At 40.6% G+C, this 13,756-nt stretch overlaps 1 protein-coding gene across 7 annotated transcripts in view; it reads left to right on the forward strand.

Annotated features, from left to right (window-relative positions):
* Nucleotides 1–13,756, forward strand: part of CFAP61 (cilia and flagella associated protein 61) — a 305,696-nt gene that overhangs the window by 160,028 nt on the left and 131,912 nt on the right. For all 7 annotated transcript variants that reach the window (XM_055104782.2, XM_034947210.3, XM_055104783.2 and 4 more), the window contains one exon: nt 9,118–9,245. In XM_055104782.2, coding sequence (XP_054960757.1) covers nt 9,118–9,245 — 128 coding nt within the window. The remainder of the gene's footprint in view (nt 1–9,117; nt 9,246–13,756) is intronic.

Raw genomic sequence — 13,756 nt, forward strand, 5'->3', positions numbered from 1 at the left:
CATTGTTCCTGTATTCCTTCACTTTTTTACTGCCGATAAAACTTACCCACTCTGTCTAGCTCATCAGAGCTCCTTTCTGTTTTGTAGGTTGGATGCTGCCCAGTTCATGAATTGCTAATAAAAGTCAATCAGATCTGTGAAACTCAATTTGTTGAAATTTTGTTCTTTGACTCTAGAATATTGATTTTATCCCAAAATTTTTTTTCCAGAGTTGCTTTTCTAGTTGGAGAAATGACTCTTTGGCATAGTAACTCTTTGCTGTATAGTTTAAGTTGTTTCTATAGGAATAAGGGCAGATTCCAGCCTACTTCCAGGATAGTAAGTACAAAATATTTTAAAGTCTATGGCTAAATAGCAACTGTTAACGCATCTCTGATATATCATATGTCCCACCGTTTATGATATGGATTGGAAAGAGAAAAATGACCTGAAATTCTCTTTCCTTTAAGCAAATAGTACTTAGATGATGCCCCATACATTCTCCATAAACCTTCCCCTTACTGTTTTTAGGATGGGAAAACAACCAACAATATAACTTTTTTTCATTTCACAAAAATCTGAGAATAAATTTACTACAGATTAGTTCATATATTTCTTTGATTTCTTAACTCATTATTAAGACATTCATAATCAAAGTGTGTATTATAAACATATATATGCTATGATATTGTGATAAAATAAAGAAATATACATTTGGTCTCTGTCCCCAGCTCCTGGTCAGAGCTCCTGAAACACTTGTAACTTCCTAAATGATAAAAGCAACAGAAACATCTTTTGTTACCATATTTTGTTTTCATTCCCCACCCCTGACAAAACTCTGGTGCAATAAAGGTGAGAGGAGCATCTTTTGTTATTGATTACAAGCTCCTTACAACAACACCTGAGTCTGTATATTGACAAAATGATTTTTGGAAAGTCTCTAAGGAAGGGGGCTGGTTGCCAGGAGAACCAACCATGTCATTAGAGGGTTGGAACTTTCAGGCCTACCCCCCAACCTCCGGGGAGAGGAGAGGAGCCGGAAGTTGAGTTCAACCACCAGTGGCCAATGATTTCATCAACCGTGCCTACACGATGAAGCCTCCATAAAACCCTAACCAAAGTGGTTAGGAGAACTTCTGGGTGGTAAACACTGGAGGTGCTGGGAGGGTGGCATGTCTGGAAAGCACATGGAAGCTCTGTGCTTTTCCCCCTGCCATGCCCTGTGCAGATAGCTATTTCTGAGCCCCACCCTTTTATAATGGCCAGTAATACAGTTAGCAAACTATTTCTCCAAGTTCTGTGAGCCATCCTAGCAAATTATCGAACCTAAGCAGGGGTCATGGGAACCTCCAGTTGATAGCCAGCCAGTCAGAAGTACAGGTGGCAACATGGACTTGCGATTGGCATGTGAAGTGGGGGTACAGGGAGCAGCCTTGTGGGACTAAGCCTAGGTAGACAGTGTGAGAATGGAATTGAATCATAGGACAGACACCCTGCTGGTGTCAGAGAATTGGTCAGTGTGGGAAAAAAACTCACACATTTGGCATCACAAGTGTTCTGAGAGAATGTAAAAGAAGTAAGGGTTTGTTTGGTTTTCCTTTTAATGTAGTTTAATACATGGAAGACAATTTTTGTTCTCTAAGAACTATCCATCATTTCAGAAGGGTACTGTTTAATAGGAAGAATGCCTTCCATCACTTTTGAATGTGTTTCCCGAACCTTTCAGCTCATGTCCTCATTTTATTCCAGTACAAGTAGTTCTTTCATGGGGATATAGAGCTTGAGAATGATTAGGTAGCTGGATGTTAAGTAGTTTGTTAAAGAGATATATCTGTAAGGTAGTACTAATTATTACTTGTAGAACAGTGCAAGTCAGGTAATTGGTTCTGTACATCATTTTTCTGCCATGGATTTACTTTATTCCTGCCTTTCCTTGTGTGTTCACCCCCAGAGAAGTCATTTCTCCAGTTTATGGCTGACCCTGTATTGAGAATGATACCTGGAGTGCCAGCTAGCTGACACATATCAGATAGGATTCGAGTAGAATGTTGCAGAAACCCGGAGGACATTTCTGAACACTTTACACTACTCAAGGTGGCAAAGGAGAGACATGGAGCCATTTGAGGTTATCTTGGTTCATGTGCTAATGTGCCTTATATTAAGGATTAATGAATTTCAGTGTCTCAGAGAAGCCAACAGTGGATCTCCCTTGCCGATGTTTGTGTATTGCATAAAGGCAATCATATTTTAATGATCATATGAGCTACTTGTTTGGGGGCTATTATTTAATTGGAAACAAGTGAATTAACCACCTAATTCATCAAATCTAAGTTGCTATCAATTATAAGATGTACCTTTATTTTATGTACTATTAAGAAAAAAAATGCAGCCAATTAAATTGTAACACAGCATCTAAATGAGAGTCCTGAACAGCATATGAATCAGTCATATAAGTCTTAGTGCTTTGAAATTTCTTTCATCTATTCAGAGAGGGGAGGCAATTTACGTGCCCTTCAATTGCATTATTTGCTGGGTGATGTGGAAAAATTTTTTTGCATGTGTCTCAGTAACAAAATGTAACACAGCTTCATCTCCTTGTCATCTTTTATTTGCTCCTGAAAGGCGCTCAATCGTTACATTGCAAGAAAACATGGAATTACATCCATTCCTCCAGTGACTAATATTTGCTTCACTAATATCAAATTTGCACCTTGCTGCTCAGTTTCTGGGCCTTTATGGGAACACAACAATAAGCATTCATTTCAATGCCAAATCATGCTGTAATCTTTTTGAAGACATTGTCGGAAGCACTTAAACTCAACACATATTGTGCATATAATGCACATGACTCTCTTGAAATGATGACAATGAACAGCCATGGCCAAGCACCCATGCACAGGTAAGGACAACTATGTCACTGCTACTGCCTGGCTGGCTGCTACTGTTGAAATGCTGTTGACTGTAAGGCTGATTTCAGGAATACCAGCTTAAAAAAATGTGCACACTAGAATTGATGAAATCCAGTAAAATCCCTCAACTTAGCTTCCAAATCATTTTTCTAATATAAATGTTTAAGAATGGCCACAAGTGAATGTCATAGGGTGGCAATAATTTTAGCTTTTAAAAACATGCAAAATAATGATAATGCCCAAATAGGGAATATGGGTGTATGAGGGATTGAGACAGATGGAGTTGAAAAGAGAAATATAAGAAAAATGCAAGTGAAAGAAATTTACTCATTGAATCATAGAGGCTACCATGGCCCACTCTTTGACCCCTGCTACATGATTTTGAGTATGCTCTATCCAGTGTTAAGAAAAAAGCCAGTGTCCTAGAATCACCGTTACCCTCAGTGGATACCACAGACACAACAGTTTACACTTTTTCCGAAGTGCTGGAGCTACCAAATTGTTCTGAGCTTCCCAGTACCCCCAACCGAGAGGAAAGTTAAGTGAATCCTTCATAAAGCAAGTCTCAAAACCACAGCATGACCTCAACAGACTTATGCTCTGCGGGACAGAGGTGTTGGTATTCATATCATACTTTTGAAACTTTTAAATTGTTTTAGTAGAAAGGCTTTTTGAATTGCATTTTATGCCTGTGGAAGAGATTCCAACTGATTGGTTCTATTTAAAATGTCTATACCCCCCTACCCTTTATTTATTTGTAATATTGCAATACTTTGCCTCAAAGAGGTCAACTTGAACTTTGAGCCGCACCACTGTAAATCTGTCATAATTTGTTTTGCTCAAATTGGGAAAACGAGAGTTTCTCAAGGAGAAAAGAGAGAGAGAGAAGCATCAGAAAAATTACATTTATAAAGCAAAAGTAGGCTTATTACGGATTTCAGAAATTTTATTCCTAATGGGTTTGAATCTTTCCATCTTTCATTTCCTTGTATGGACAGAGCTCCCTTTGAAGTCTTTGGAAGCTTTCTGTAAGAAAAGATATATATACACATGGGTGTGAGCTGAAAATTGAGCTCATTGTTTTGCCCTTTTCAAACGTGTTTTTCAAAGATTTGCCTTTCATATTGCAGATGGGAGAGAGGATCTGCAATTTTACCTTGTGTAACATCTTTGCCTGAAAAGCTCAAAGTATTTGTAGACATTTTTAAAAGACTGGTTCCCATGTTTGCCTGCTGAGGAAAGCAGAGGTTCATGTAATTTACTACCATTTTATACCCGAGGAAACTGATATTTAGGAAAAAGAGGCTCAGAATTTCAACCAGTGGCAAAATTAAGAAAACAAGCCTAAACCTTGCCACCAAGCTAATGACACCCAGGCTAATGATCCCAAAGGTTGAATGTAACCTCCAAAAGAAATGCTATAATAAGAAAAAATTCACCATAGATAGACAGCATCATGATCCATTTTAGTATGAACCTTGTATGTATTATGTAGGATCATTTGTATTTATTTTTATTGCTTTCTAGTGTATCAGCCTATTTATTGTTTTAATAACTCCCGATTTTGAATCTAACATTGAAATTGAGTTTCAGTAATGCTTTTGTAGTCATTCTAATTCATTCTAAGTGCAGAAGAGAAACCAAACCACATGCGGAAACACGGAACTTGGGTCTATGTATATCCAGTGAAATTATATTTTGACCAATTTTTTCTATACACACAGAACAGTTAACAAATGTGCCTAAAACTCAAAACTATGTATTTAAGTTATCTTGACAAATGTATCTGAATCATGACATAAACTCAACTGAGTGTGCACATCAACATCATTTTTACTAAAAAGATCAAATTTAATCCTAAGTAGTTATAATTACATCCAGATTATTCATTTGGCCATTTAAGCAAATGGAAATGAACCAACTAAAATAATTTGGAATACAGAAATTATGTCAACACCCTTTAAAAAGGGTCCATGAAACACAAAGTTGATGTATCTATTCTTCTACCACTTACCAAGTGCCCCAAAATGCATGGCAGAAATTGTTCAGCTAAAATACAGCAAATGCTCAAAACGCAAAGACATAGTTCCTGACCTCTAGGAGTTAATAGTCTAGTTGTAGGGTGGCAGGCAGCCAAATAAATGGATAAAAGCAACCACAGACTCCTCCAGTAGTGACTCAGCTACTCACACGTACAGTCTTGTTTCAGAAGCTCATAGGGAATTATAGGTAAAGAGGTTAAAACATTAACATTTGCTCATTTCTCTTCCCTATTTTCTCATCTCAGCCGGTCTCCCCTCCCATCTGACCTCCGAATCTTCCACATTCCTCCCCGCCCCCCAACCCCCAAGCTCAACTCTAGAATTTCCTAACAGGAGTATCAAATACTATCATTCCTTCCTTTCCTACCTAAGCAATGGAATCTATGGTTTGTATTTTAAAGTCATTATGAGAGTTGACATCAACTTTAAGGAATTTTTTTTTTAGCCTTAAAAGGTTAGCTTATACACCATGCTGTATGGTTTGTTTTATCTTGCTGGGTTACTGTTGATCTCTACACTTAAAATCATCCCTTTGTCAAGAATCGCTTGAAACCGGGAGGCGGAGGTTGCAGTAGCTGAGATCGCGCCATTGCACTCCAGCCTGGGCAACAAGAGCAAAACTCCATCTCAAAAAACAAATAATAATAATAATCTCTTTGTCTAAAATGCTAACCTAATGCCATTAGAAAAATAGAAATGTCTTGAGAGGATGTGGAGGTAAGAATTGGATTTCCCATCCATATTATTCTTGGTATGGTAGGTAGGTAAATAGCTTACAATTCGCCCTGTTTAATCTTTGAAATAATTTCCATTATGAGGATCATTTAATTCTGTCTATAAAATGTGAGTCAAGAACTAGGGCTTTTATTTTTACTTTCTATGAAGGAAATAAGACCCAAAACAGAATCTCCAATGCATGGGACATTTTTTGGCAGATGTTCAGAGGGAGAAAAGGAAAAGCTGGCTTGACTCATAGGATCTTGCATGTCTGTTTTTCTTTCCCATGAAAACTCGTAGTTTGAAGGAACATAAAGGAAGAAAATATTCTGCTTTCATTAAAAAATAACCTGTGCTTCCTGCTTCTGTGCAAAATAAACCCTTCATAAAGCAGCAGAAGCCATCTTCATTTACAGTTGTCACTGAAGGATATTTCCAGGCTGGGAAGAATTTTTTTTCAAGGCATTTAAAAACCGTCTGTACTAATAAAAGAAAAACACGATTTTTTCAGGTCAGAAGACTTCATCATACCTGGCGATGGATATGTTTTTAATTGAAACCTGGGCACAAAATTGGGTTGACTGTGAATCATTGTGATGCCTGATCACTCTCCTGAGACACCCACCATCATTGGTACTGGTTGCCGGCTCTTGACACTGGAGGCCACTTTGTGTACTTAGCAGTTAGAAAGGTGATGTGTGAGGCCTGGCAGCTGTTAGTGTTACAGCTATTGTGTGGGAAACAAGCCATTCTGTTCTGTTCCCCAGCCTGCCTTTGTATCACGGATAGAGGAGCTGTTTCATAAATGAGGTATAATTCTTTACTGGAGAATTTCATTACTGCCCATGTTTCAATGTTAGCTTACACTTCCAACAGCAGAGGGGAATGTCTGAACGTATCTCCTTTTGAAAATAATCTTGGCTTCTGACCTCTGTCAAGATGCTTGCATTTTAAATCTGTTAACTAGACCTGCGATTAGATGCCATCATTACAACACATAATGCTTCCCACCTTCCTTGCTCTAGACCACCCAACCTAAGGCTGGCTAGAGTGTATTTGCTGTCAGCCTGCCTGTCTTGGAAATTAAGCAGAGTACAGTACACACTGGCACCCAGGTGAACCAGTAGGAACTAGATTTCTCGCACAATTCCTCATGGATCTGTGCTGGGAAATTCTGATAGAGCAAATCAGAACTGACGTTTATTTGAAGAACATGCACTTTTTCACCCAAATGGTATATTTATTATTTTCATTTAGAAACTATATCAATCTAGGAAGTTTTCAGTAGCATATAAAAAACAAACTGGCCTAAACAATCAAGGAAGTGCAGTGGGCTGTGTGGTTCTTCCCAGCCTTCATCCCTCCCTGGGCTGTGTCCTTTGCTGTGTGATTTTGAGGTTCCTCCCTCTAAAGGTGAGTATATTTCCCTAACTCATGGATGTTAGGCTCAGCTACATGACTTGCTTTGGCCAGATTTTAAAAGTATTCCTATTTTCACTTACCTTTCACTTTTCTGCCATTGCCGTGAGAAGAACATGCTCTGGCTCTCTTGCATCAAATAAGAGAAATGTGAGGCAGGTTTGGAATCTGCAAATTGGAGCCAGACCCACCTGAGTCCAACCTAGATCAGCCTACTTCCAGCTGACCTAGAATTGCATGAGCCGGAATAAGTGACAGTTGTTTTAAGCCAATGCATTTTGAAGTGGTTTTACAGCCCTATTGTGGCAATATCTGACTGATATGTATTGCTTATATAACTGAAGAGTCCAAAGGTAGTATGGGTTTCGGGTAGGGTTTGAAAAGAATTCCTGTTCTATTTCTGTGTGATTCTCTTGGGGCTTCAACCTGGGATGGTTTCCCTCTTGGCATGATGACCATAGCCATTTCAGGTTTCACGTTTACACCACGTGCCATCTAGAAAACAAGAAGGCTTCTCTTCTTCAACTATCATGCAAAAGTCCTGGGCTTCACTCTGATGAGGTCAACTTAGGTCACATGTGTATCCTGGCCCAGTCACTGAGGAAAGAGAGTGGGAGTATGCGACTTGGTTTACGTGAATCAGAGTCCCTCTTGAAAATGGGAGTGAGTCCAATCTCTTCGGAAATCTGTGTTGTGCCAAATTAAAGGTGGGAGTTGTAGGGTGGAACAGACGTTGAGAGGTACAAGCAATGTTAATTATGGAGTCTGAATCTCCCACTTTTGTTTTAAATTTCTATCAATATATTGTTTGGCTCAAGCCATTTTCCTTCCTCCATGTTGCTAGGCTATCTAGAGACAGAGAAATGGGATTTAAGCTCTAGATCTGAGATGTTACCTTTAAATGGCAAAGCATATGGCCACACCCATACCCCTACAGTACTGGAAAATGGGTGGGAACCCAAATAAGACTTTACCATTATTCTGTCAGACTTCCAACTCCTGATATCCCAGGATTTTAAGAAAATCCAAAGCAGGTTTGACCTATCAGAATGCGGAGATTTCTGATGTAGAGGATGAAGTTAATGCTGATGTAATTAACAGCATGGGATGAGGTGATAAGAATATCTTTCCACTGACTTCTGGTCACCATTGTTTCCAATGAGAAGTCAGCTGTAATCTTTGTCACTGTCCAGACACATAGTAAGCACCAAAAAATGTGTGTTGAATCAATGGATTAAAAATAGAACCAAGATCTTTTGGCACATATCCCAATGTTCTTCCAAGACTACTCTATCACTTCTTTGTAAAACTTTACTTTGCACATTTAATGTACCCCTTGCAGCTTCTGCAGGGAAGTAAATGAAATCAATGACTAATTCATGTAATTTTTGTAAACATGGACATTAACGTGATCACCAGTTACTTTCTGTGCTTCTAAGAGGCCTCCTGACTCTGAAGTATCTGAAAGGTTGAACAACCCTAATGATTGAACGCATTTTTGCCATTTAATAAATGTTTGCCATTTTACAAATATTATTGAGTATCTACTGTCCACAAGATACCACATTAAGTAACATGAGGGACAGAGAATTGAACATGAGCTAAAACTTGTCTTCAAGTACCCAACTAATATAATTTGTCACTCAAGGTTTCAGGGAAACTGTGAACAGAAGAAAAGACTTGGGACCTTTCATGGAACTACAGATTCTCAGGGAGTAGCTTGCCTGTCTCCTTGTAGTGTTACTTACTAGTTGTCTCTAATCATTAAGGGTCTCAGTTCTGTATGAAACATCTGTCAGCATTAAGACAACATCTTGAAAACCAGCATTTTGATGTGACCTAGCTGGGATGTCAGGCATATCCACATATTCTTACATTAATTTCTTAAAAACATCTTCCCATGCATTTCATGGTGGCTGTACATGGGCACTATTAGGTTTGTTTTGGTGGTAATGTCCTGGTTAGATAATTCTACATAATTGCAAATTTGAGGGTATGAACACTGCTACGTTTTCTTTGACTCCTTCTTTGTCTTCATATTTTTTTTCCAGATGAGTTATGCTTTAAACCATACAAACAGAAAACTAACATTGGAACCTAAAATTACTGTCAATGCCAAGATCATTGTGGTTGGTGCATCCAGTGTTGGAATTTCCTTCCTAGAGACATTGGTATTTTGGTGAGTTGTTTTACTCTATTGATTGATTGGTTTTTAAATAATAAAAATTATCTTCCTACATCTGAAGAGAACACCATCAGAGAACAGACCTGAGATTGTTTGGTACTCCACACACCCTGCCTATGTGGATGGATGAATCAGTAGAAGAATATTCTAGATCAGGGGTTAGCAAACTATAGCCCTGAGGCCAGGCCTGGCTTGCCAACTGCTTTTGTAAATAAAGCTTTATTGGAACACAGCCACATTCATTTATGTGTTGTCTGTGGCCATTTTTGTGCTACAATAGCAGATTAGATGGCAGACTCCTCTGCTGAGTAGTTGCAACAGAGACCATATGGCCTTCAGTGCCTAAAATATGTACTGTCTCACCCTTCCCAGAAACAGCCTACTGACCCCTTTTCTAAAGGAATGTTTTCCTTACTGGCCAGATCACAAAAACCACCTGCAGCATTTGTTAAAGATGTAGATTCCAAGATCCTGCACCCAACTTACAGAATCTGGACTCCTGGGGAATGGTCTAGGAATCTGTATGTCAGTAGACACTCCACATAATCAGGCAGGTTTGGCAATGAGTTTTGACTTCATGCATTACAAATACACTTTCAGAAATGGCATGTGGGCCAGGACCTTTCTTCCAGCCCTTGAATTTTGGATCCCCTGGAACAGGTAAAACCCTTCAGGGAATATGGAGGCCTGTGCATCTCTTCTGATGCTGTTTTCTCATCCCCCTCAAAGCACTAAACAAGGTTTCCTTTCAGAGCCCATTTTTCTGATGGGTGATGCTCAGGGATTTCCAGCATCCCCAGTCTCTCTCTCCATGTGCTCACTGAATTGAGCACCTCTTTAATAGAAAACACCCTGGGTTAGGGTCTGAGAGCTCAGGATCATGGCCTGGCATCATCAGCACCTAACATGGAGCCCTCAATGTATTGCCTAGCTTCTCTCAAACTCGCTATCTTCATTTATTTTTTTAAAAGTATCATAGATGTTTTAAAACCCTGACTTTGGGAACCACAGAACCCTGAATTAAGAGTCCAGTTTTTCCAAATCTTTTGTTCAGGATCACATGAAAAACTTTAGCTACCATTCAAAACTACAGGTGCTGAGAGGTAAGCAGGAGATGGGAAAATGCAGCCTACCATCACTCTTCTGGAAGCCAGCAGAGTTCTTAGCTCAGGACAGGTGGGGCCTTGTGAGGGGCTGGGTAAGCAAATGGATGGAGGAAATGACCCTCAAAAGGTGTATGTGCCTGGTTAACGTGGAGACGAGCTAATCCCAAGTGGTTATTTTGCTCATTTAACATCACATTAACCAGATAAAAAAAGAATTGATTTTTTCACTTTCTAGCCAGTTTGTTCAGTTCTCCAGAACATACTCTTAGGTAACTAGAAATAAATTATGAGTCATTACTGAAGTTAGTAACAGAGTTCATGTGCTTTGAATAATGTGGTCAGTCTGCAGCAATATTTCACTGCAAGCATGAAATGATGAGAAGCACCTAGGAATATTCCATTCCCAGGGTATGCCACGTTGTAGTCTGAGTGCTTTACTTGTTCTGATGGGTCTCTTCCTCGAAAACTTTTGAACAGCAAGTTTTATGCAACCATTTTTGAATGATGAATTATTAAGGTGGAGCTGTGAAATTATAGCAGTTAAGAAGTTATCATAAACAGGTCTTAAATCTTAATTTAGCTATATACTTAGTCATAATGTTTTATTTAAATGATTACATTGAGACATATACAAGTAATTTTCTTTTTGTGGAGTCAGCTTAGATCTAATAAAGACAAGTATAAATTTTGATGTAAGTATTGGGTCGATTAAATTTCCCAATCAAACAGAGCTTTTTAAAGCATTCTAAAATACTCATAATTCTCTATCATCATTACACAGATTATGCACACTAAAAATAGACTGGTATCAGTTTACGGATCTCTAATCCTTAAGAGAGGAAATAGTTTTCTCATTATTTTCTCTAATTATTTTAAGTCAGCAATCACCATGGTAACCTACTGCGTATTTTACTTTCCCAGTTTAACTGCCATTTGAACTTAATTTTATACATGAGTTGAGCTGAAATGAAGAAATACAGTTTTCACCCAACACTGACCACCAATGAGGATTGAATCTACATTTTGGAAGCAAAATTTAGGAGAATCAGCCTCCTTGTAGTCTTTTTTTGTTTGTTTTTGTTTTTGTTTTGAGACAGAGTCTCACTCTGTTGCCCAGGCTGGAGTGTATGGAGCAATCTCGGCTCACTACAACCTCCGCCTCCCCCCAGGTTCAAGCGATTCTCTTGCCTCAGCCTCCCAAGTAGCTGGTACTACAGGTGCAAGCCACCACGCCTGACTCATTTTTGTATTTTCAGTAGAGATTGGGTTCCACCATGTTGGCCGGGCTGGTCTCGAACTCCTGGCCTCAAGTGACCTGCCCACCTTGGCCTCCCAAAGTGCTAGGATTATGGGCAGGGGCACAGCGCCCTGCTGCCTCCTTGTAGTCTTGAGCTGCATTGTCAGACTCAGCAGGGGCATCATCGTTCCTGGAAAATCCACTCAAGGCTCAGGACAGTAACCTCTTTCTCCAGAAAATCTGGTAATCCTGTCATCTGACAACAAAACAAACACAACTTTGTTCTTGTATTATTTCCATGCAAGAAATTATAAAACACATTTGGTCTCCTCTTCAAAGGACACCAAAAGCAGTTTGTGTAAATTCCTATCCTTTCTTCCCCAAGTGCTGAGGTGCTACTGGGAGAGCTGAAGTGCTTTGCCCAAACTCACTACCTGATATACCCTAGGATGTAAGCTCCATGTGATGAGGCAATACTGTGGTGGTGTTCTGACTTTTTATTTTTTTAAGTATGCTATTTTATCTGCTAGCTGTGTGCAGTTAATCTGCACAGACACATCTCCTTGTCTGTGGTTGTCAGGCCTGAGTCCTGTGTCTTGTCCTTCCTAGGAGGAGCCTGTTGGGCCCTCCAGCACCGGGAGACATGCGTGGCAGGCGTTTTCCTGGGGTGTCCCAGGATCCCAGTCTTTTACTTCCCCTGCTGTCCTCCGTGCCCTTCTGCTCCTGGCCCTGGTGATCCCCAGCAGAGCCGAGGAGCCAGTGGCCCTGCTCTCAGAGGCTTCTACAGTCTCCCTCGGCCCTGCGGGAGACCTCCAGGGGTGGAGATGGGCAGGGGCGTAGCGTCATCCAGGGTGGGGTGGGCTCAGCTAATTGGTTCGCTCCCCCCTTGTCTGGTGCACTTGGCCTCTGAGGGGAGCCCAGGAGGAAAGGACCCAGCCTTCTTTCCTGTCACCTGCCCAGCCAGCGCAGGAGCATGCGTGTTTGTGGCAAGGATCAGGAGCTGGGCAGGGCAAGGCTAGGGCCGTGGGGTGGTGCTCTTGCATTGCAGGGTATTGAGGAAGAAAACACCAGCTTGTACTATGGGGTAGAGGGCCATGAATTGGAGGGGAAAGAACAGATCTTAAAACTGTGTGTTCTTCATAATGCCCAAGACATTTAAGTGATAGACTTGGATTATTTTTAAATGACTGTTCTTGTGATTGGTGGGTTCTGTTCATTTGGCCACCCTGTTCTTTGGGACTGAAAGTTCCTGGCTCGGACACTACGGATGTCACATGTGCATTTTCCTTCTCGGTGCTTCCATTAATAAGACTATTTAAAACCTCCAACCACTGGAGAAAGCAGAAAGAACCTGGCCTCAGCCGGTAGCCCACCTCTGCTGCCAAGCAGTGTTGCAGCCCTGAGGGAGGAACTGTCCTCATCTGTGCTGAAGGAGAGTCCCAGCAGGGGCCCCCAGGTCCTGCCAGCCCGAAGGCGCCACCACGGTAGAAACTCCACAAACCCTATCAGGGTGAGATCTGTAAAGTGAACTCACTATAAAGTGAACTCCTACCAAGTCTAGCATTGCTGAACTCCTCAACTGCAGTGCTTTGACTCTTTCAGGTTTCCACAAAGATATTCCAGAATCATTTTTTTTAATTACGTAAATGCTATAGCAAAATAGAAAAAAAAAAGAAGAAGAAGAAGAGAAGGAGCCGGAACCAGGTGTATGCACCTGTCTTCTGTTTCTGCATCCTTTCACTCCTGGTGAGGCGCGTGGACCAGCAGCATTGATATCACCTGTGCGTTCGTTAGAAATGCAGAACCTCAGGCCCTGCCCCAGTGTCCCAAACAGGTTTTTTTCCAGAATTAGGCAGAACAGCATCTTGACTGTCTCCTGGGCCTGCGTTCATGGAGCTGAGGCAGTTGCTGTCCTCTTCTGTTTCAGCACGAGTCTCTATGCTTCAGTGTTTTATAGTATTTACTCCTAATTATGGGAAAGTTCCTTTTTAATCCATTATTTTTAACTCTTTCCTAATTTAATCCCAACGTAAAGAACCTTTTGAAGAGCCTGTAATGGCACTAGAAAAATGCCTACTGGAGTCATGGATGACAGTGACTGAAAGCAGCCCAGCCGGTGTCCCCGCGACCCTCCGTGTGACTAGAGAGAAACACTGATTCAT

Source organism: Pan paniscus, chromosome 21 (genome assembly GCF_029289425.2).
Source record: "Pan paniscus chromosome 21, NHGRI_mPanPan1-v2.0_pri, whole genome shotgun sequence".
In the NCBI taxonomy this organism is placed as follows: Eukaryota; Metazoa; Chordata; class Mammalia; order Primates; family Hominidae; genus Pan; species Pan paniscus.